The sequence below is a fragment of the Panthera leo genome, chromosome A3 (genome assembly GCF_018350215.1).
Source record: "Panthera leo isolate Ple1 chromosome A3, P.leo_Ple1_pat1.1, whole genome shotgun sequence".
Taxonomy (NCBI): Eukaryota; Metazoa; Chordata; class Mammalia; order Carnivora; family Felidae; genus Panthera; species Panthera leo.
Window position 1 is genome coordinate 121,265,536 of NC_056681.1, and position 24,374 is coordinate 121,289,909.

At 51.3% G+C, this 24,374-nt stretch overlaps 1 protein-coding gene across 1 annotated transcript in view; it reads right to left on the reverse strand.

The window, feature by feature from the left end:
* Positions 1 to 22,915, reverse strand: part of KLHL29 (kelch like family member 29) — a 144,512-nt gene extending 121,597 nt beyond the window's left edge. The window contains exon 1 of the mRNA XM_042933582.1: positions 22,631 to 22,915. Coding sequence (XP_042789516.1) covers positions 22,631 to 22,915 — 285 coding nt within the window. The remainder of the gene's footprint in view (positions 1 to 22,630) is intronic.
* Between the last annotated feature and the right edge of the window lie 1,459 nt (positions 22,916 to 24,374).

Here is a 24,374-nt window from a genome sequence, read left to right on the forward strand (position 1 = left end):
TCCCAACGAATGGCACGGGCAAAAAAGCAAAAATGTCTAAAAAAAGTAAATTGGCCTTTGCAAGAAAATAAGGAGGAAAGAATAAAATGAACTCGTGGTTTTCTTGGTTTGAGAGCTTCTTCAGAGCTCCTAGACACATGGAGGGAACCACAGTACAAAATTGCTGCAATTTAACAGGGCATCTAATTAAAAGCAATGACACGAAGGCCCTTTTCTTCCTACTCTGGGTTTGGCTTCTTTCTGTGCCGGGTTCACAAGTGTGACAACTCGAGGACAAAGAGTATGTCCCCAAACAATGAGAAGTAGCGTATCAGCTACTGAATTACTGGTTTTTATGTCCTTCTGTCCGACAAATGTGGCTGAAGCTTTTTAAGTGCGTGCCGTTATGCTAGGGGCTGAGGTCACAGAGGGAAGAAGGCGCTGGCAGAGCGTTGGGGGGGGCGGGGCAGGGAGGAAGAGTTCAGACAACTGAAATGCAGCCTGCCACATGCTCAGGCAGTGGGGCACGGCCTCTCCAGGAGGGGCCGATGACCCTCACCCTGGCCCTCCTTCTTCCCTCCACGTTGGCAAAGACAGCATTCCATGAGGGCACTCTATCACACTTACTTTAAAAGAGTAACGCTTTCAGGGAGCAGGGCACGGGGAGTGACTGTGGAGTGGGTCTGGGTTTCCTTTTAAGGTGATGAAAATGTTCTGGAACTGCACAGTGGCAATGGTTGAGAAACCTCGTGAGGGTACGAAAGGCCGCTGAACTGCGCACTTGAAAATGGTGAATGTTGGGGCGCCTGGGTGGCTCAGTGGGTTAAGTGTCTGACTTCAGCTCAGGTCATGATCTCCCAGTTCATGAGTTCGGGCCCCGTGTTGGGTTGTGTGCCGACAGCTCGGAGCCTGCTTTACATTCTATGTCTCCCCCGCTCTCTCTCTCTGTTCCTTCCTCACTCTCACCCTGTCTCTCTCTCTTTCAAAAATAAATAAAAACATTAAAAAAAAATAAAAAAGAAAATGGTGAATTCTATGCTTACAGTTATGTTACCACGATTCTCAGAAAGTAGCATTTTCCGAGGTCACATTGAAAGTTAGCTCTGCTCACAACTTCAAGGGTTGCACAACAATCCCTGAGTCAGGGGCTGGGGGGGTATCGCTAGATGGTGAAGCCTGACCAGAGCTTGCCACTCGGCCTCCTTCCGCTCAGTGTTGGCTCCCGGCTGGGCTTAAGCGTCAGAGACGAGAGGGGCCCGCCAGGCCACATCACAGCCACCCTCTGAAAGGCCACGGAGAACCACTCCCAGCAGCATGTCCTCCAGAGCTTTGCCTGGTCTACTTTTCAGCTCTCCTGTGGCAGAGCAATGACAGTGCTTTTCCTCCTCTCGAGAAGAGTCTGCTCTTCCCAGAAGAGAAGTCTCCTTCCTGCCATCCCTTGATGCCTTCCAACCGTACCCTTCTGTTTGCAGGTACGTGTGGGTCCCCTCCTCTCGGGGAGGAAGGTCACCTAGCAAAGGTCTGGGGAGGCTGCTGGGGGCAGGGAGGGAAGGGAGGAGGTAGAAATGGAGCCTTCCCGGATTTCGTAGAGACCCCGAGTGGATCCTCGCCTTGCATCTGAACGTAGCCACCAAGCATTAAACTCATCGTCTGTGTCCCACCGCCCCCCTCTCCTGTGACTGTGCAAATATTTAGCTTCACTTTCATGCAGCCAGGAGTCCATCTGTTAACACGCTGGCCAGACCAGGGCCTGGTGGCACGGAACTGACCCAGAAGTAGGTATAATCCTCTCTTCTAAATGTGCTTAATACCATCGATAATCTTGTCACATAAATCTCTCGGTTAGCCGTGAGCTTCAGCTATCACCGCTAGACTCCAAGAATCTTTCAGTAACGGATTCCACCTCCTGTAATCTATCTCCTTTCCTATACCGATTTCAGCTGCCATGTTGCTGAGAGCTTGTGAGAACCACCCCGGCCTTTAAAGGCACTGTTTCCTGGGAGCAGTCTCCTGCAGGCGAGGCCAACCGAACACATCCATCATTTGTTTGGCCTTGTTGAGGGCCCCTTGGAGTCTCTGTGCATCTACCCCACTTGCGTGGCAGTTCCTACTGTGGGGGTCTAGTAGGTACCACGGTCTGAGCCTTCCACTTTATCTCCCTTGTTTGAAGCCAAGTGTCTACACCAAGTGGTGTTGCCCTGGACTTTCTCTGCTCCCCACAGTCATCCCCCAGTCTCTGTGCCCAAGGACTTGCTCCAGCACTGCCACCTTAGGGTTACAGTGTAGCCAAAGGCTTGGAAGGATGTGATTAGGTCAAACAGTTCATATGTTTCTCCAAAGAAATTAAACCCAAGTTGTTAGATCACTTCTAAGACAGAAGTTACCAGCCTGTGGGAATGCAAGCTGGTGCAGCCACTCTGGAGAACAGTATGGAGGTTCCTCAGGAAACTAAAAATAGAACTACCCTACGACCAAGCAATTGCACTACTAGGCATTTATCCAAGGGATACAGGTGTGCTGTTTCGAAGGGACACATACATCCCAGTGTTTATAGAAGCACTATCAACAATAGCCAAAGTATGGAAAGAGCCCAAATGTCCATTGATGGATGAATGGATAAAGAAGATGTGGTATATATATACAATGGAGTATTACTAAGCAATCAAAAAGAATGAAATTTTGCCATTTGCAACTACGTGGATGGAACTGGAGGGTGTTATGCTAAGTGAAATTAGTCAGTCAGAGAAAGACAAAAATCCTATGACTTCACTCATATGTGGACTTTAAGAGACAAAACAGATGAACATAAGGGAAGGGAAACAAAAATGATATAAAACCAGGGAGGGGGACAAAACAGAAGAGACTCATAAATATGGAGAACAAACGGAGGGTTACTGGAAGGGTGGTGGGAGGGGGGATGGGCTAAAGGGGTAAGGGGCACTAAGGAATCTACTCCTGAGATCATTGTTGCACTATATGCTAAGTTGGATGTAAATTTAAAAAAAATAAAAAAGAAAATTAAAAAAGAAAAAGAAAAAAAAAAACAAGTTACCAGCCTGAACGCCCCTGGGCAGAGTCAATACTTCCCAAATGTAGATTCTCTGCTCCCAGAGTTTCTGCCGTTTTAATCCCCAAAGGGTAAATCTGGGAGGAGTGTGCCTTTCTCCAGGAGCACCATACACAGCTCTGCTTCCAATTCCTAAGTGGTTAAAGAATAAATATCCTCTGAGCAGCACTGACGCCTGCCCCAGGGTGGGCTTTGGGCTGCCAGCAACAGCTGGGTACACACTTGGGCTGCAAGCTAATTTCATACCCGGGCTCAGGGGAGCAGCTGGGGAGGAGACATTACACAGACCCGCCTGGCCGACTCGAGCCGGCCTGGGGATCTCTTGTCTCCTGAAATAGGCTCGTAAGCCTTGGCTTCCACTCGGGTAGTTCTGTGTTGGTGGGTGTGTGGGTTTGTAGGAGTCTTCTCAGCACCACACTCACCTTGGAGCTCTTGTAAAATGGCCTGCCACCAATCATGCCACATGTCATCTTTGAAGGTGAGGTGTGGCCAAGGCCATGCTCCAGAACACTCTTCTCCTTTCATTTACAGTGACATAAAGAGGAGCAGAGATGGCAGCAAAGAGAATTTCCTTCCGAATTAAAGTCAGCGAGAGGAGGGGAGCAGTTAGGGCTCAGAGCTTTTATTTGTCTTGCGTGGTTGTTGGATGTAAAGAATTTCCTTGATAGCTCTCTGCGTTTGATTAAGAGCCTTCTGCAAGAGGTATAACCGGCAGAATCTGTCCATTCCCATTTTCCGACTCCAGCCACAGTAGAAGTCTCACCCTAAATTCATATGCCCGTGTCTCTGTCTGCAGACACCCAACACTTGTTAAGCGATGCACCAGGTCCCTCCCAGCGGTGGGACCGCTGCTGTAGGGTGGGAGAGAGACATGGGAGCACCTGGCTTCTGGCTTTACTTGCCCTCTGGAACTTTGCCAAATTGGAGTCCACACGTCCCAGGAAGCAGGCATGTGGTCATTAGAAAGCTTGTGGAAACATTTTTTGACACGGAGGAGAAAGGTGTGACGGCATTTCATTTCAACTCAGCAGAGAGGTCAGCAGGCCATCCTGCTCCTGGATTAAACTCAAGAGCATCGAGAGCGTCCTTTGAGAAAACCCAGCCCCACTCAGGCGGTCTTCTTTAAGGAGGTGCTAGGATGAGATACTTTCGTGGAGCGCGGTAGTTCCCAAGGACACCGCCACAAATTACCACAGACCGGGGGCTTAAATGACAGGAATTTATTCTCTCTCAGTTCTGGAGGCCAGGAATCCAAAATCAAGGGGCCGGCAGGCCATGCTTTCTCTGAAGGCTCTAGGGAAGAGTCCTTTCTTAATCTCTGCCAGCTTCTGGCGGCCGCGAGTGGTCCTGGTTTGTGGCTGCGTCACTCTGATCTCTGTGTGTCAACCTTCCCTCTGTTTTCTCTTAAAAGGATCCTCCTTGTCATTGGACTGAGGGCCACTCTGATCCAGGAAGATCTCGCCTTGAGAACCTTACCTTAGTTACATCTGCAAAGACCCTATTTCCAAACAAGGTCACATTTGGAGGTTCTGGGTGGACCTATATTTTGGGAGGGGGCACTACTTAACCCACTAAATGGAGTGTCCCTGAAATAAAATCCTGCCTGTCTAACCATGCTTTCTCATGGATTCGCATGTTTTATTTTATTTTGTAAAAGTTTATTTATTTATTTTGAGAGAGCAGGAGTAGGGGAGGGGCGGAGAGAGAGGGAGAGAGAGAGAGAATCCCAAGCAGGCTCTGCATTGACAGCACGGAGCCCAGTGTGGGGCTTGAACCCACGAACTTCAAGATCATGACCTGAGCCGAAATCAAGAGTTGGACCCTTAACTGACTGAGCTTAACCCAGGTGCCCCATGGAGTCAAATGTTTTAAAGAAGAGATGGGTTTCTTTGGAGGAGTCCTGTCTTAAAAAAGATAGCTCAAATCTCTGCCTTGGAGGGCTGGAGGTGCTGGGAAATCTTAGCAAGTTAACAAATGGTCATAGTATGGGGTTGGGGCACAGAACCCAGACCTCGCAACCGTGTCCTCAGTCCACATTAGTGACCGGCAGCCTCAGAAGTCTCTGTGGGGCAGGGCAGCCTCTGGTAGCTGAGAAAGCAGCTGCCAGCCCCCCTCGAGCCCCCCAACACGCCACCCTGAATTGTAGGCACCTCTAGACCTTTCCACGCTCCACCCTGCACTATCCCTCCTGGCTCAGCGTTGGGGCTCAGCAATGTTAAATAACAATAATAATAATAACACATCTGAGTATGACGCTTTAATAGCCAATCTGTCATTTCCCTACTTTATTTCTGAGATTTTAAGAACTGTGCCCTTCCTGCACAAAACATCAGGGTGCATTTATATTAAAAATGAAACTAATTAAAATGTTTGAAAACCATAAACCACACCACCATAAAACAGCAGCAGCCCTATTTTTCCAGTCTACAAAGATTTTTCTTCCTCGTTTGTGGCTTGTCCTGATGATCCAGCTACTGTAGTTGGGAGGCACTGGAGGTGGGAGCTTGGGGGCCGTGCTGTTCACTTTGAGCAAGACCTCTGGTTTCCTGACTCGGGCGTGGCATCCGAAGGAAATGCAGGGGGGCAGCAAACTACCTTTAAGTTCATCAGAACTCAACCCACGTATCGAGTGCTTGTGTCTTGGGAGAGTTTTTCAAAGGCTGAACTTGTAGGGTGCACTCCAGAACTTAGGTACAAACACACAGCCACAGTGCTGAGCGGGGTGTGTGTGGCTGCGTTGTGAGGTCCGCTGTCATTCGTCACAAACGGGGTGCCCAGGCGGGGAGGGTTATTCTCCGAGAGGGAAGCTGTGCTCACAGAAGGCCCTGCCGAACCAGCTGGGCCATCAGAACCTTCTCGGTAAACAAAATGTAGACATTTGCTGCATGAATAAATGAGAGAGCATCTGAGCGATGTGCAAAATGCTGGATGGGGTCACGAGGACTAGAAGGACACTAAAAGGCCAGTCGTTTCTACAGGCTGTGCCACAGACAAGAGATGTCTCACAACCTCGGGGGACCATGGTAGAAACCAGTGAGATGTCATCGTCTAAACGGGCAAACTTTGTATTTTTTCAGATGAGCATCCAGTTCTTTAAAAAAATCAGCCCCCAGGAATTTATCTATAAAACAAAATTCACTTTGCATATATTGTCTCCCACAACCCCAGGATTTTCTGAGCACTTCCTGTTTGCCCAGTGATGGGCTAGAGTTTTTACCTGGAGTCTCCCAAATTCATATATGAGTCCTGTACATAAGCAGTGGTGTGACAAGGTCAGATTTGCAGCGATGGGGAGAATGGATGGGAGGGAGAGCAGATGTAGGGGGGAGATGGGCAGGGAGGCTGTCTGTGTCCTCTAGGTGAGATCTGATGGTGTCCTGAAGGTGGACCTGGTGGCAGCGACAGGGATGGGGAAGGAGAGGAGACTCCAGGTGGCTGTGCAACTGGGCACGTGGGGGGCCGGCCCTGAGCCAGGCATGCAGGAGAGGAGCAGGTCTGAGGCTGAGGACAGAGAGGTTAATTCTGGGCACTTTATATTTGAGGCTCCCAGGAGGTATCTCATGGCAGGCATCTGGGTAAAAGACTTGGGAGCGAGAAGCTTGGGCTTTGAAGTAAGAAAAGGCAGGGTTCAAATCCCACTTCTACTACATAGGAGCTGGCATGCTGAGCAAACTCCCCAGGCTCCCTGGGACTCAGTTTCCTCATGTGCAAAATGGGGATAATTGTAGGCTTACTACACGGGGCTATTGTAAGAACTGAGACAAAACATGTAAAGCTCTTGGAGTGGTGCCTGGACCTCCACAAATGCTTTAAAAAGCAAAAACAAAATAAAAGAAGTACAACAACACAACTATCACTATAAACACCAACAAACAGAATGTGGCTTGGAGCCCAGGGCTGTTCAAGGCACCGGCTCTGGATTTGAGATCATCAAATAGAGGAGATGATTTTCGTTTCAAGGAGGCATTGTAATTGCTTTGCAAAATGCCTTACTTTGGGATCCTTTTAATCAGTGAGGAGCTACATGCATTTCAAATACATATTTAATGTCTTTGTGGGCTATTGACTCCGATCACTGAGATGCCACACAAAGAACAAGAAGCCATCACGGAACTTCTCTGAAATGAGAATATTTGACCATGAAAAGGGGAATGTGATTTTCAGAAGTGCATAGCTATTTTCTAAAATTTTTAAATGTTTATTTTTCAGAGAGAGAGAGAGAGAGAGAGAACGAGCAGGGGAGGGTCAGAGAGAGAGGGAGACACAGAATCCAAAGTGGGCTGCAGGCTTTGAGCTGTCAGCACAGAACCTGATGCGGGGCTCAAACCCACAAACCATGAGATCATGACCTGAGCCGAAGTCAAATGCTTAACCGACTGAGCCACCCAGAGTGCACAGCTATTTTTTTTTTTTAAGTAAAGCAAGTGATTTCCATGACTACACCGTTTTCTACCCACAATACAATTGGATAAGTCAACACTTATTTCCTAAGCACATAGCAGGCAAGTGTGAGGTTCTCCCAATATGAAGCCTGAGACAGGATCTTATGTCTCAAGGACCCACATTCTGCAAGGAGGGAAACAGATACAGAGGAGAAGGCTGCACAATGAAGGCCAGGTAATAATAGCAATAGATCATGCTTACAGAGCGTCTCCTAGACACCAGAAACTGCTGGAAGTGCTTTGGGATATTAATTTATTTAATCTCCCCCACAACCCAATTAATAGATAGTACTATCATCCCGTTTCATAGAGGAGGAAGCCAGGCTCTGAGAGGGGAAGTAACTTGCTAAAGGTCACACAGCTAGAAGGTAGAAGAATCAGGATTTGAACTTGGCAGTTCAAACCTGGAGTCTGGGCTCCCAGTGCCGTCACTGTGCAGGCCAGGATGTATGTGAAATACTTACATCTGATGTGCAATGGGTTTCCCTAGCATGACTGATCACTGACTGTGGTTGGCCAACCAATGATCACTTTTGCCCTCCTCAAAACCACCAAACCTTTGGCCGTGACTGCCGCCTCACACTGCAGGCCCTTACCCCCCCTCTCCAGTCACCCCTGCCCCGCTTTCTGACCGGTCATATTTGAAATCGTGAAACAACACCTCTACTGACCAGCTGCCTCAGAACCGCCCACAAGGTTGGCAGTGGTCACAGAATTTCTTCGGCCCCCAGAGTCCCCAGACAGGGCGGGGTCAGGTGTCGGGCCTTCTGAACAGTTCATGCCAGAGACTCGGGACGAGGGTTCACTGGCTCTGCCCATATCCACACGTGGGGCAAAGACTTGGAGCTTCCTCCCCTACTCTGTTCTGAGTCAAATTCTTGGCTTTGGCAACAAAACACAGAACTGGGTCCCAGCCAGGAAGCCCTATTTATCTTTCATAGGACCAGGAGACACCAGGTCTGAGGTACAGGGGAGGCACGGCACCACAGCAGGTGATGGGACCTTCAGGTGGCAGAGCAGGACCGAGAAGCCCACTGGAGATGGGTGTTTCCAACCAAGGCTCGTTCCATGACGCCCGAAGCTGTCGATGCCTGACCCGCTGCCTGAATGTGGGTGCACCGGTGCTCCAGACTTCGCCGCCAAGGGAACCAGAGGTGGGCGTGAGTGGTGGTGGCATGGCTGCTGCTGACTCAGTGATGCCACCAGAGCCCCCCTGCAAGGGACACAGACTGTCTGGACTTGGAAAGATTCTTCAAGAAACAACCTAGAGTCTAGTGCTGGAGGTGGCAGTTACTAATTTCTTCTGGGAGGAAGAACGTGTTTGGAAGCGTAATGCTCATCTTCCGGAAACGTTTGGACCTGCCAGGTGCAGACTTTCCCCCCAGCCGTGTGAGCTGTCAGATCAATGGGGCCCCATCAGCCTGGTGAGGGAACTGCTGGGATCTCAAAAATGGATAATCCCGAATTCTGAGCACCAGTTTCTTCCTCAATTATTTACAAGGAACACGATGTGATGCAATGGAACCCGATTCATAACGCCTTTTTAATGCCTTTCTAACACAATATTCCCTCCTAATCTAGCAGATGACAAGTTACCACCATTGAATTCCCATTAATATGAATTATGGGGACAATATATTTTGCCCAATATCCTCTCCTCAGCCTAATATCGTGGGGGAATAAAATCACACCCTCAGCAGATTCCTGACGTGGGAGGTGACGGCGGCACGGAGTCTGTCTGCTCCGCTCCCGGCCGGGGCGAGGCTCCCGTGCCAGGAGGACGGTTGGCGAGGCCCTGGAGCTCAGTCAGGGGCAGCTGCAGAGGCTCCGACCCTTCCTCCTCCACGGCCTTCTTCTCAGGATCCCGCTCCTCTTCGGCCCGCGGCAGGCCTGTGCCCCACGCTACGGCAGCATCGTGAGGAGGAAGCGAGCGTCCTCCCCTGCCTGGGGCTGGGGGGCGCGTGCCTGGGCACCGCGTCGCCTCACTGAGCCCTGAGGAGGACGTTCATGGCACCTGCCTCGTACACTCACGGGACGCCGGGGGCTAGGGCAGGCAAAGTCACTCAGAGCCCTGACTGGCTCACAGTGAGGACTCGGTAAGCCCTAGTGTTGGTGATGCTGACGGGGGTGGTGGTGGCAAGCCCCAGGACGTGGATCGGGTCTCGGCTGGCAGGTGGCTCTAAGTCGCTTCCTCAAATGGCCTCTGAGAGCACAGGGTTAGCGTGCACACCTGTGCGGGGCGGGGGGGGGGGGGCTCCACGTCTCTAGCCTGGAGTACCCTGGCTGCTGGTGAGATTTATAACTGCCACTGAGCACAGCCCAGAAGAGGCTTTACCCACAGCCCCGGCTCCTGGGGATGCCAGAGAAAATGAGCACACTTGCGCCCACCAGTGGCTCCTGCACCTGCCAGGAGCCCTCCCCATCAAGCGCCTGGCCTTCCCACTGTGCCTGGTAGGAACCTAGCCGCAGGGCTGCCCCAGAGCCCGCGGGGCTGCTGCAGATGGGAGAGGAGTTCGTGGCAGAGCTGAGCACCTTCCCGACGCAGTCAGGCTGCCGCGTGCACCATGGTGGGCATCCCTCAGTGACACCAACCCCGCGACCCCCCAGGCAGCCCCTCCCCCACCCACTTCTTAGGACTTCCTCCTCACATTCCCACCAAGCCCCTGCCAGTGTGCTTGACCTCTGTGCTGGCCACTGTGATAGGCAATCCTTTTTCTCTTTTATGGGAAATTACTTGGTGCCTCAGCTCTGCCTGAATTTACAGGGATATCTCCTCTCTCTTTTGACGGCGGGGCATTTATTTATTTTTAATTTCTTCTCATTGTAAAATACGTGTGATATGCAATTTGCCATTTTTACCATTTTTAAGTGTACGATTCAGCGGTGTTTGTTACATTCCCAATGCCTTACAGCCACAGCCACTGTTCATTTCCAAAACTTTTTAATCCCCCCCAAGAGAAACCCTGTACCCATTCAGCAGTAGCACCCCACCTCGGCCCCTCCACTCAGCCCCTGGTGACCTCCAACCTACTTTCTGTCTCTGACCTCAGCACAGCCCAGGGAAGGGGCCTGCCTGGAGCCAGCTTACAGGTAAGGGAACTGCATCTCGAAACCTTGAGTGCCCGCTTTGAGGCCACCCAGACAGTGACGTGTGGACACGGGCCTTGACCCCGGTCTCTTGACCCCAGCCTGCCCCCGCTAGTAACAAAACCCATAATAAATCGTCGCGTTTTCGTTCTCCTCTCTGTTCCCCTAGAGCAGTGCTGAGGTCACAGAGAAGACAGGGACAAGTCATGGCTGCTTCAAGCCCGTCTGACATCAGGGGTCAGCCCACGATTCTCCGGTATCCCCATTCCCCAGCCCAGGTGGAAAACTACCAAGATGAAGGAGCTGACCCCTTTTACTTGGGTTTTGCCCCAAGCCCACCAGGGTCGTACCTGTGGGCAGTTGCGATGGCCTAGAATGCCCTCCTGGAACAGAACAAGCCAAAGTAGCCTGGAAGCAGCAAAAAAAAAAAACCTAAAGTAGACAGCAGCCGTGTACTGTGTCCCGGACCAAAACAAAAAACCCTGCTTGGCCTCAAGACTCAACCATCCCCAATGTCCTGAAGCTGAGCCGAGTCTGACCGCACACATGGCTTGGATGGCAAGGAAAGGTCAGCTGACCAGAGAGAATTAAATGAACAGAACTGTGGCCGGGCCTCTAGGAGGTTTGGGGCTGGGCCACGAAATCCCACACGTGCTTTGGTCTTAGCATTGGTGGTTGTTTCAGATTGCTGAACAAAACTGTTCCAGTGGGGAGCCTGCAGCTATCTCTTCAGGAGACGTGGTGAACACTGGGGAAAGATGTTCACAGCAAGATGTTCAGCGAGCTGCTCATTCAAGAAATCTCACCGAACGTGGTTCTGGGCGCGGCCCATCCAGAGCTCCGTGCCTGGCTCTACAGCTAGACTGCCCAGGGAGGGATGCGGCCCAGCCTGCTGAGTGAGCTCAGCCAATTCCCTCAGCCTTTCTTTCTCAACTCTAATGGTGGTAACAGCAGCTACCTCCGAGGACTATACAAGTTAAGGTTGGGAAGGTGGTTAGAAGAGTGCCTGGAAGAAAATAATTACTCTGCGAGCACCTTAAATGAAACAACCAAATGTAAAAAGCTGCTGAGAATTACAGGCGAATGGTAACGAGTCCCAAGAAAATACTAATCAATGGAGAAAAAGTACTAATGCTGAATACATGCTAATATTTGTGATCCTGTAAGACCAAACACTTAGGGAGACATGGGAAGGGGCACAGGACTCAGGGCAAAGGCCTTGATATGTTAAATCTGTCCTGCCATCCAGGCTTCATTATCTGGTCCCATCCACAAGCCCATGAAGGCTTCCTTCTGGCTCACGCGCGTCCTGTCTTCATCATCCGCATCATGGGCATCCACTGAAATTACTCATTGTTTGAATGCTGATCCGCCCCTTTGTAGAGATGTCAAAGGCATTCATCCTCCGTCGACCCCAGCAATAGGGGCTAAATAAATGAGTAAAGAATTATATGCAAAATTCATTCATTCTGTCCTTACACACTTACTGAGAACCTCTATATATGCTCGGCATCATATGAAGCCTATTCTATGGAGTTCACTGCCTAATAAAGATACAAATGCATAAGTGAATAAGTACATATAGTTTAGGCATTACATAAGGACATAAACAGAAGTGTTATGGGAACAAGAGAAATAACAGCAATTGTTTTTCCATCCAGAGGTGGCAACATTTGGGCTGTCACTTGTTGGATGAACAGGAGAGTTTTCTGGGTGGGCAAGAGTGAGTGGCAAGTGCAAAGGCCCCGGGGCATGAGAATTCTTTATATGTCTGGCAATTGCGGCTGAAGTAGGTGGCAGGGGTGAACTCTCAAGTGACCCATGGTTCAGGCACTCAGTGTGTTGGTGGATTTCCCTCAGCCGGAAACACGGCCCCACGAAAACACAGGAGCGTGGCGATAGTAGTCTATGTCCCGGTGTTGGCATTTAGGGAAGCAATGGATAGCAGAACCCCTGTAGATAGCAGGGAGTGCTGAAATGAATGAATAACAGGTAGAGGGCACTCACAAAGGTCACTGCAGCTGTTTTTGGCAAGTCAATGTGCCAGGTGAGGTCTGGGAGATGGATGAAGGCACCCATGCTGTCATCAGGGAGCCATCCGTGCAACGGAGGCAGTTGTGCTTTGTTTATTTTTTATTCAACTGTGAAATGTATTAGCTCACATATCAAGAAGCCCAGAGGCAGACAGCAATGCAACATTAGGGCTCTGGTTCCATATATCCGGAATTCTCTTGTGTTTTTCTATTCTGTCTATTCTATTTCTATCCCATGTTGGTTTCATCCTCAGGTCTGTAGCATGATGGTTCAAGGCATCATGTCCAGATATGGCAATAGAGAGGAAGAAAGATGGCCTTCTACTTGTGACTCTTTAGAAGGAAAAAAACTTTCCCCAAAGCCTCTGGACAGTATTACTCTCATGTTCCATGGCTATAAGTGGGTCACATGACCCTTCCTAAACCCATGATGACCAGGGGGAAGGGGATCACCAACACCTGGCTTAGAACCATCACAATTCCAGTAAGGCCTAGGGTTCAATTTCCCCAAAGCATGAGAGGTGGTAGATACCTGACCAGAACTGAGGTTCTGGTAGGAAGGAAGAGGGAAAGAAAATGGACATCAGGTAGACAGCCAGCAACACCCTTACAGACCTCGAAGGTCATTCTGACAGGCCTGGCGAGGTCCTCCACGTCCTGCGCTGGCACGATGACAGCTACCTGTTCACTTGCAGGCTTGGCCATTCTACCTCCTTATTCCTCCCCCTCTACCCTACCTTCTAGCCTTAGGGCCACTTCTAACCTGATGAAGGAATTCTTTAAGTAGCAGGTCAAGAATCTGAAATCATGTTCAGTGCCACTGTGGTGTGGAGTTGGGTTTCTTTTAACCTAGAAAAAGGCTACCCTGTGTTCAGAAGCTTTCTGTGCTGCCAGAGGAGCTCACCCAAGGTAACCTCAAGGCAGATGCTGTTCTAGAATCGCAAAGAGGATCACAGAAGAGTTAGAGCTGGGGCCTGGTGCACCGGGCAGAGCTGGGTAAATCTTCTCTTGACTAGAGACAGAGGCCTCAGCATGGGAGTCCCCTGGTCTACACCTGACAGCCAGCTGGAAGCAGACTGGCCTAGGATGGCTGTCCATGAAGCTGGCCTCATGAGTCTGTCTTTCTATTTCAGCTTACCCTCAGTCATTTAAATCCAGGTTTTTAAAATAAAGAGGTCAACTCCAAAAGGATGAGTGATTGGGATCCTTTCAACTCTCCTCGGTTCCTCAAGACCAGCCTCTTGGCCATGGGGAGTCCCTTGGGCTTTGATTCCTCCCCACTCCAGGTGTGAGGGACTCCCTCTAGCACCCCTGCTCTGTCTGGGCAGGTGAGGAGCCTTGCTTTCTGACAGCCCAAGGAGTGGCCTATGGGGAAGCCCTTGTGGCTTCTAAGGGTGAAAGAGGATAGGAGTAGGGGGTAGGGACAGCAAGCTTAACCAAAATGCCTTGGCTCAAAAGTAGGTCTAATGACACTTCTCCTAAGAAGACATCCAGATGGCTAACTGACACATGAAAAAATGCTCAACATCACTCATCATCAGGGAAATACAAATCAAAACCACAATGAGATACCACCTCACACCTGTCAGAATGGCTAACATTAACAACTCAGGCAACAACAGATATTGGCGAGGATGTGGAGAAAGAGGGTCTCTTTTGCACTGCTGGTGGGAATGCAAACTGCTGCAGCCACTCTGGAAAACAGTGTGGAGGTTCCTCAAAAAATTGAAAATAGAACTACTCTGCAACCCAGCAATTGCACTACTAGGTATTTACCCAAGGGATACAGGTGTGCTGTTTCAAAGGGGCACATGCACCCCAATGTTTATAGCAGCACTATCGATGATAGCCAAAGTATGGAAAGAGCCCAAATGTCCAACAATGGATGAATGGATAAAGAAGATGTGGTGTGTGTATATATATATATACATATATATATATATATATATACACACACAATGGAGCATTACTCAGCAATCAAAAAGGATGAAACCTTGCCATTTGCAACCATGTGGATGGGACTGGAGGGTATTATGCTAAGTGAAATAGAGGAAGACAAATGTCATATGATTTCACTCATATGAGAAATTTAAGAAACAGAACAGTTAGAACACAAAGGAAGGGAAGCAAAAATAATATAAAAACAGGGAGGCGGGCAAAACATAAGAGACTCTTAAATATGGAGAACAGAGGGTTACTGGAGGGGTGGTGGGAGGGGGAAGGGGCTAAATGGGTAAGAGGCATTAAGGAATCTACTCCTGAAATCATTGTTGCACTATATGCTAAGTTGGATGTAAATTAAATAAATAAAATAAAAATAAATAAAAAACTAGAGCACAAATCATAAATGTAAAAAAAAAAAAAAAAAAGAAGTAGATCTAATGAGAACCCCATGTGGGTACTAAAGAGTGTTTTCCTTAAGGGACCATGGCAGCCAGCAGCCAGGAGTTTAAGTCCAGGCAGGGAGGTGCTGACCACTGGCCCTCTGCTATCAGTGTGCACCTTGTCCAGCCCCAAGGACTTCTCTCGCGGTGCCAGAGGGTCCGATGTGTTCATCCATCTCCAGTAAGAGGCAGGAGAGAGGAGGCTGGGACCACAGGGCTCCCACCCCGTCAATACATGTGCCAGCAGCCTCTGAATGTATGCTGATGCTCTGCTGAGTGCGTAGGGCCCTTATTTTCCAGAGGAAAATGAGGTTTCTTGCCTACGGGTTCTACAGAGGCAAATTCAGGATGCAAATGAACATGACTAGTGGAGAAGGTAGCCAGAGAAGCACAGAGTTCTCCTGAGCCTTCATTTCAGGGCAGCGAACGGGGCGCTGAAACTGATTGATAATCTGTCACGTTACATCAGTTTAGCTCTGCGGGGACTTTGCAGTGACTCTTCTCGATGGCATTATGCTTTGGGAGGGCTCAAGCCAATTTGGTGGCCTGTGTCATGGAAGTGAGTAACATGGGGACAGGGTCAGTCTGGGTTTGGAGAAAATCCTCCTGCCTGAAATTGAACGAGAGCTTCAGATGCTGATGGGGAACAAATGATACCAAGGGGTGTTGAGCTCTCGTTTTTATGTTTATTTCCCCGAGTTATTTTTAGCATTGCAGACAGTTCCCAGTTAACAAATGGGTTGGGTTCTGAAAGTTCATTTGTAATTTGGCTGTTTAGATTTTGGAACATACTTTCCCTATAAAAAACAATGTTATAAACGGTGATGAGACTCCCAGGCTAGTTCTCCAAAGCCTATTTAACCCATAATGTAGCTAAAATACTGTCCTTTTGCTATGAAAAAAAATGTTTAATTGCAACATGAGTAATTAAGTAAAACAGGGAAAACCATTAAAAGTGAATAAGAAGTAGATTTATGTTCATCTTGAATGACGCTGTTCGCAGAAAACCTAATTTAATTTAAGAAGAGGCCTTTCCAAGGGCTTTTTGGGAAATTGCATGGGATTTAGCCTATTAGGGAGAAAGAGCCGTGGGGCTGTCCAATTTTCAGCTCCTGCTGCTCCTGTTCAGCAGAACAATTTTCTGCTCCCTTTCCTGATTTCAGGTTCGTCAGAAAGTCTTCTGTTGAGAATCTGTTTCCCATGCGGATTCTCACAGGGAGAAATTCACTGGTCAAAACCCACGAAGGTGGTCTCCTCGGGGTGGTTTTTTAACATTCTTAGTCACAGGTCAGCCTCTATCCGTGAGAATATCCTGGGAACGGCTGTGCCCCAGTCCCACCAACTTTGGGGCAGTGACGGGATCACGTGAGGGCCAAGTCCCGGCCAGCCATGGGTTCTTAAGGTAAATGCACCCTGTGAGGTTCCCTGGCGGCCAGCTGCCCCTCCTTCTCTCTGGCAACACAATCCTTGTTGGGCCCTTCTTTCAGACCTCACTAGGCAGCTCTTGGTGTGGATGGGATGTGTGTAGCCCCAGTGTGTTTACATTATGCAGGTCCCATATTGATTTCCTGCACCAGGCCATGTAGAGGAGAGTAACAGATTGGCCTGTCCTTTCTGCCTAAGGCATGTGAGCCGTGGCTTTGAGCAAGTGTGCTGGAAAGCCTAGAGGTATGTTGCAGAAATGACCACAAATGCTTCCCATCCTTATGTGTCTGCCCCTTTGCAACACGGTGCTGTCGAGAGCCAGGGTCTCTCTGCCCACTCCTGGAATCTGGCTTGGCCGTGAGACTTCTTGCACTAGCGGGATTTCAGCAAACGTGCCTCAAGCAGAGCTTACAAAAGCCCTCGTGCACGGAGTCTTGCCCCCTTGCTGCTCTTGGAAGCCTGAGTCCACCACGTGGACAAGCCCCAGCTAGCTGGATAGAGGATGGCAGGCCACACGGAGGGGGACTGAGACTCCCTGGCTGACGGGCTGTGAAGCACAGATGTGTGGGTGAGGCCAACCCCGACCAGCCACCCTGAGCCAACCTGCAGCTGACCGCATACAAATGAGAGAGTCGGCCCAGACCAGAACCGACAGCCAGCTCACAGAACTGTGAAGGTTTAAGCCACCAAGTTTTGGAATGATTGTTCTGTAGCAAAAGCTAACCTAGGTGGTTTACCCCTTACAAATGCGGTAGAATGCAGAGTGTTCTCCCTTCTTTTTTGCCCCTTTAGTCACAAATTTGAGTTCAAGCCACTCCGGTCCGCCTTCCCTGGACTGTAGGTTTTGAAATGGATGCTTTGGAAATCAGGGCATTTTTCAACTGTACACATTTCATGACTGACAGATGGGTTTGAAGTCAATGAAGATACAATCCAAACCGTGGCGGCACCTCAAAGTGCAGGCAAAACCCATCAGCTCGGCACGAACATGCACAAGCTGCCTCACGACGCGTGATCAGTGCCTGATAATTTATCACGAGGGAAATCACAAATTCTCATTCACGGAGCAAGAACAGGCTTCTGGATAAAATCACGCACAGTCTGGAAATTCACCACAAAGGGGACTGGAGGGATTCTCCCAACCAGTGTGAATACAAGAGTAGAGGGTGGTCTGCTTCTCATTCTGTAGCTGTGCAAAAGCGTCCTTATCCATTTGTGGACACCGGAGCCACACGAGGGGAGGGGCCCGCCAGGCAGGGCTTTGAGGTCATTCACATGATTCCCCACAGAAATCCCAGATCATCTCCCCCACGCAGGGCATCTCTCCAGAGAGTTTAGAGGGTACGAGGAAGACGCTGTTGCCGGGGCCGTCTCTCTGATGACATATATCCACCCTAAAAGTGGTGGCTCATAAATGTAAAAAATCTGGGTGTTTGGCGCTCAGAGGATGGAGCCTACAGACCTCACGGCCCCTTTCGGTTTTCCTCAGGCCTCTGACACAGGCTATGTCTCTCTCTTCCCAGCCCAGATTTATTTTCAAGGGCTTAGCTCCACGGAACGATGGGAATGTTTCAGCACGAGTGCTCCTGACCACAAGGAAAAAAAGCCCCCAACACATTTCGCAGGCATCAGCCAGGATTCTGCAAGGTCCGTTCTTTCAAGAACGAAATTGCATTTTATGAAGCCGTCCCTTTTCTGTTTCATCTGTCAGGCAGGTTTGCTGAGAATACTTTAAATTTCATGCAGCAGCAACTGCAGGACAGTGGAGTTTCCTTTCCGCCCCACGAACAGGCCTGGCCCGGGAGTCATGGTCCAGCTTCTCAGCTCTGCCTTCCTGCCCCCGCCGCAGGGGGCTTGACCACCCTGCAGCCCAGAGTGGCAGCGGTGGGCCAGGAACAGGGCTGTCCAAGCTCTCGGTGACCTCATGCCGCCACAGTCAGAGGGAGGGGACGGTCCAGAGAGGGTCCTGCCAGCACCAACTGCCTGGGAGCCGGGTTTACCCGAATAGGACAGATACTTGTCTGACCCAATCTCTGATTTAGCTTTTTAAAATGACTTAACCAATCCCCACACCATCTTTGCGAGGAAGACCCTATGATTGTTCCCATTTTATAGACAAAGAAACTGAGGTTCAGAGACATATTCATCTCCTGGGAGGCAGAGGTCAGATTCAAACCCAGTTCTGCCATGGTTCGACAGCTTGAAGCCCTCACTAGCTGTACGATGGAGAGTCGACAAAATCTTCGGGCTAAATTTTCCTACCTAACCCAAAAAGTAAATATGCCCATTTTCTTGCACATTGGTATCTGCTGTTGAGGAGGTGGATGGAGGGATGGGAAAAGTTACCGTAACAATGCCACAGTAACGGTTACCATGGAGAACGCGCTGTGCCAGGCGGCCTGGGGAAAGGAGGCAGCCCAGGTGGTCCATTTCTCACTCACTGGGGGCCCTTGGCAAGTCTTGTTTTCTCTGAGCCTCATTCTTCTGACAGGCAAAATAGAGAGGCCGGAGGGCACGGTCACTATGTTCCTCTGAGGCTCTGGGGACTTGCGGGCGTGTGTGTGTGTGTGTGTGTGTGTGTGTGTGTGTCTGTGTGTGTGTCATTTGGTCATGCCCTCCCCTACCTCAATGGCCCAGAATCTGTGCTTGTCCAACTGGCCTTTCATCAAAGACCAGCTACAAATCCTCAGGTCACAGAAAAACGAAGAAACATAAAACTCAACTCAGGCCTAAGGCAGCGGTGACAGAAAGAATTGTCATCACTAACCAGCCCTAGGGCACACAGCCAGCCGTCCCTACCCTGGGGAGCTGAGACGGTCCCCCCATGGCCTGGAAGATGCAGTCCTAGCACTGAGAGTGAGAGGGTGAGCAGGCCCATGGGACTTGGGGCAAGAGAGGGGACAGGCCATCTCTGCATCGGTGGCGATGGCATCGGATGCCACTGGTGGCCCCCAGCCCCCAGAGAGATGTGACACCTGCTCCATGCCCAACCTGGGGGGACGCTAAGGCCTGGCAGCACTGACACTTGTCCCCGAGAGTCACCTTGGGGGCCTTTCCCTGAGTCCTTGGGTGTGACCCTGGCCCGCTCGTGGTGCCAGACCCTTCACTGAGGAAGGCATGCCGGTACGTTCAAGCAGCCATCACCACACTCCAGGGCAGCAGGAACACAGGGCGCTGCGCCTGGCTTCCACGCAGCCCCCTCCCTCAGCCACCTTCCACCAGAGTAGGGTCTTGGCCCTGGGTACACACTGGGCTTTCCTTGGAGGAAGGGGTCCCATGGCTGAAAAAGCTTTAAAATCCCTTCACTCCACTGTCAGGCTTACCGGGCAATGCTGGCTTCAGGGTTAGTCTGGGGCCCCCTAGATGTCCTCCCTCTAGCTCTTCTTGCTGCCGTGTCCCCTTGGTCATGTCATGCCTCCATGTCACAGATTGGTGTGAACGGTAACCACTCAGAAACACAAGGTGCTTTCCCCGCCTGTGTGGGGCCTACCTCCTGTTTCTTAACTGAAGACCTACTTTTTTCTCTTGGTGAGGTTGGAAGTGATCCCTCTTCCTTCCAGGGGCATGTCCTTGTCCCCTAGGCTTTACCTGGGTGATAGTGACAATGGCGGCTGTGGTAAAAACCCCTATACAAGATTTACCACGTACCACTCGGCTCTGTTCTGAGCACTTTATATGTATTTTAACTCACACGATCTTCACAACTCTGGCAGGCAGGTAACACTACCTGTTCCCATTTTATAGGAGCAAGGCACAGAGAGGTTAAGTAACTCGTTCAGGGTTGCTCAGCTAACAAGAGATAGGGCAGAATTCAAACCTGGGCACCCTGGCTCCCCAGTCTGTCTTTATCCACAACACTAAGCTGTCTCTGCCAATAACCTCAATGGGAGAGACATTCTCGGGTCACTCAGTCACAGTGTCCAGGCCACAGAGTTGTCATATCATGACCTATGTGTTTGCCAAGGGCAAGTGCTAGCCCTTGGCTACTCAGTAAAGATGCAGCTTGCTAACCAGGGAAACCACAGATACCCCAGTTTGGGCCGGCCTGTCAGTTGATGTGGTGCTGGCATGGGGTTAGACAAATAAGCAGGGAGACAGGCGTCTGGGGGGGCGGGTAGCAGCTTGGCCAGATGGCAGAGAGGCACCGCCATGGCCCAAATTCAGTGACAGCGTTCTGGACAGAAGCTGCCGCTGGCTGCTGTCTTCCTTTTCTGCTGCACAGCCCATTCTCCTGAGCACCTCGAAAAATCCCGGATGTAAGCAGGTACCTTTCTTTGACCGGACAAGCCCTTGCAGGTCTGGAGCAGGGCTGGAGATGGTAACAGAGGTGACATGTGCCAAGGAGCTGGCTGTCCCACGGGCATGAACTTTTGGCCCCCTCCCCTATCAATGCAATGCTCCCCAGCTCCCCCAGTTGCTGTTTTCCATCAGAGGCTGGGTTCCTCTCCTCCCATGTGCTGTGGTTTGGGGCCCTGCCAGTCAGGGATGGTGAATATCAAGCTGTTTGGGAGCAAAGCAGGAGCTGTGTGGGCGGGGCAGCCCTGTGTGAGAGGCCCTCACCACTGAGTCCCCTCCAGCTCCCTTGCCTGGAGGGCCAACCCCCTGTCCCTGGTGCAGCCTGACAGCATCCATAAAAAGGCCTCCATCCAGAGAGGGCAGAAATCGTCAACGGGCTCCCAGGTCCAGTTTCTCTCTCCCGACCCGGAGCCCCCAGTGGTCAGCTCCAGAAGCTGCCATTGTCCAGATGGCCAACAGCTGGCCTTCTGAGTGGCCGCCAGATGTGGCTGGCAGGGCAGCCGACTGGCTCCACCGGGCAGAGGTCGCTGCATTGGGGAAGTTCTGGGGGCTGGTGCCCAGGGGAGGAATGCGTTTGGCTGGTCTGGGGGCGTCGTGCCCAAATAACTCTCTATCTCCTCTCCTGCATCCAACATTCCTTCCCTCCCCATCTCAGTGGGGAGGTGTTTTCATAACAGGAAAATAAAATCAATAAGGCACTGCAGCAAGATGTCAGTGTGCTCCGAGCTGGCCTCCAATAGCTCCATTGTCTCGGGCCTCCGCTGGGCTCTGGGCCGGCAGCGCTCAGTTATTAATGGGAAGCAGGGCTGAAAGGGAGTTTTGAAAATCACAGAGACAAAGGCACAGCACACCTGGAGTGCAGCTTTCCAACGCCACGGCCACCTCACAATGGCTGCGCCGGGCCTCCCCCGCCTTTAACTTCTCCCGCAACTTTTATGAAAGCAGGGAAGAAAACACTAGACACACACACACACACACACACACACACACACACGCACACATGCACGCACGCACACGCTGGCTCCTGGGAGGCGGCTGTGAATGGCTGGCCGAGGCAAAGGCGGCCTGCAGAGCCCCTGATCCTCCGAGGAAGCAGGATGGCCATAAACAGGCTTCCTGCCACCGGTGCGGGTCCTGGTCCCTGGAAGGTCCTGGCTCCTGAGGGGCTCTGAGCAGCGTGAGGGGGACCAGCTCAGCCTGAAGCCAGGCATGAGACTTGGTGACATTTTCATTTCAGTATCTCAGTCAGTAATGCAGCCTGGTTTCTGCGGTCATTCCCAAGGCTGGAGCCACCTCCAGAAGAGAGGGAATGGCCTGGAGATGATGCCCCTGAAGCTGACTGCTGGGGCCCAAGGCCTGGGCCCCAATGAAGGTCCAGCCTCGGACCAGCTCTCACAGACTTGGTGTATCTCAGTATCCCCAACCATCAGGTGGGGACAAAAGTAGCGATCCACGGGGTTACCTGAGGCTTGGAAGGCACAGTGGATGGGAGAATTCTCAGCAGAGTAGTTACCAAGTAGTAGATTTATGACCGTTTATGCCTTACTGCTGGTGACTACCTTCTTGCAAACCTAAGTCACTGGTGCCCCCGGAGCGGGGGGACTTGCATGGTCTAAAGTCACCTATTTAGGGAATCTTTATTGCCAACTTGGAGTTCACTGTCCCTACACAAATTAAAAAGCACTTTGTAAACATGGCATAAGACAACAAATGGCCTCAGCACCTGCTTGTCTTACAAGTTAGTCACAGAGAGAGACTTTACGGCAAACAAAATCATGTCAGCTTTCACTTGAACCGTCGGCTGGCCCAGCCCCAGGGACGCCAATGCTCTGGAGAAGGTGGTGACTGGTGCACAGACCTTCAGGGGAAGCCACGACCCTCTGCTCGGCTCCTGCTCGGAGGGGACGCCGGGCTTACCTTGGTGGTGACGGCGGAGGCAGAGCTGGCCACGAGGCTGGTGATGGCCTCACCGCTGCCGGTAGTGCAGGGAGCCGGGGCGGTGGCGGGCGTGGGCAGCCGTGACGGCACCACGGGCAGCGGCAAGAGGCCGGGCCGGGCGCTGAGGCTACTGGCTGAGCCGCCACCGGCCCCCGCGGTGGCGCTGCAGATGCTGGTGGTCCCATGCGTACCGTTGGCGCTCCACTCTCGGCGGTCCCAGCCCACGCGGTAATCTCGTTCGAAGCGGCTGTGGTGCCGGGACATCTTGCTGGGCCGTGGCTGCTCCTCACAGGGGAACAGAGGCCGGACCTGCTGGCACAGAGCGGAGAGGAGGGCGGTTTAGTCACACAGCAGCCTGGCCGGGACGCCGTCAGCATCGAGGAAGCATCTGCTCTGTGTGCAAAAAAGGGCTTTCCAACGATAGCTCATTTCCTATTCACAGCAAGCCCACAACGCATGGATCGCTAGCCCCACGTCACAGAGGGGGGAACAAAGGATTTGTCCAGGATCACGTGGCAAAAGTGTAGTAGACAAGATTTGAACCCAGTGTCAGTTTAGAGTAATGCTTTTTGATTCAGGGGCACCCGGGTGGCTCAGATGGTTGAGCGTACGATGTCAGCTCAGGTCATGATCTCATAGTTCGTGGGTTCGAGCCCCGCGTCAGGTTCTGCGCTGACAGCTCGGAGCCTGGAGCCTGCTTCAGATTCTGTGTCTCCCTCTCTCTCTGCCCTGCTCTTGCTCACACTCTTTCTCTCTCTCTCTCTCTCTCTCTCTCTCTCTCTCTCAAAAATAAATAAGCATTAACACAAAATTTAGAGAAATGCTTTTTGTTCTGCAGTGTCACACTCCCCCAGAGCAACGTGTGTGTGCTCATCTGAATTGTGGTTGGGATTTTATCCCACCATCCCCATCATGAAAACAAGGTCCCGTGGACTCCTCAGGCAGGCCACGCTTCCCCCAACCATGTGACGGGGAGAGCGGCCACACCTGTAGGCTCACTTCATAGTGGACAAGGCCCTTTCCATAAACCTCATATTATCCTCCCTGGAGCTCATGAGCCGGCCGGGCATGGCTCATCCCCAGTGTATGGATCAGGGAGCTGGTTGAGAATGTGACTCCCTTGAGGTCAGAGGAAGGGAGAAGGTGGCCAGGATCTCTGGCCTTCGGACTGTAGCTCCATGTAGGGCTCTAGTCTGGAAAGGGGTGAAGCCCCTGGGTGTTCAGAGTTCTTTATAACCTCCCCCAGGCGACTTTCGTGGCTATCTGAACGGCAGGCCCTCAGTGTTGTCATGGAGACCTAGACACCCGGGGATGCTTGCAGGGCCCCCTGCGGTATGAGAACTGGGTTTTGCTCAGAATTACAGTGAGTTGCCTGGTTCCTTGACTGGCCCGGACCCGCTGTCACCCTCAGTCACCAAGGATGAAAAGATACTGGGGAGGCTGACTCGGCCGGAGAGGTGGCAGCAAGGCTGAGGCAGAGGGGAGAGGTGACGGCAGAGTCAGGGCACAGGTGGCGGCCTGGGGAGGGCGGGTGTCTGCCTTTCGCATCACATCCTCAGCTCCGGTCACTGCTCAGGTGTGATTTGGCCTGCCCTGCAACCACTTCCTGTCTGGGGTGTGAGCTCCTGGGGGTCAGGGAGAGCTCCCGGCTCATTTTCCTATCCTGCAAATCCAGCTGGGTCATGGTGGGGGGCTCTGGAGTGACTGGCTAGTGGATGGACTG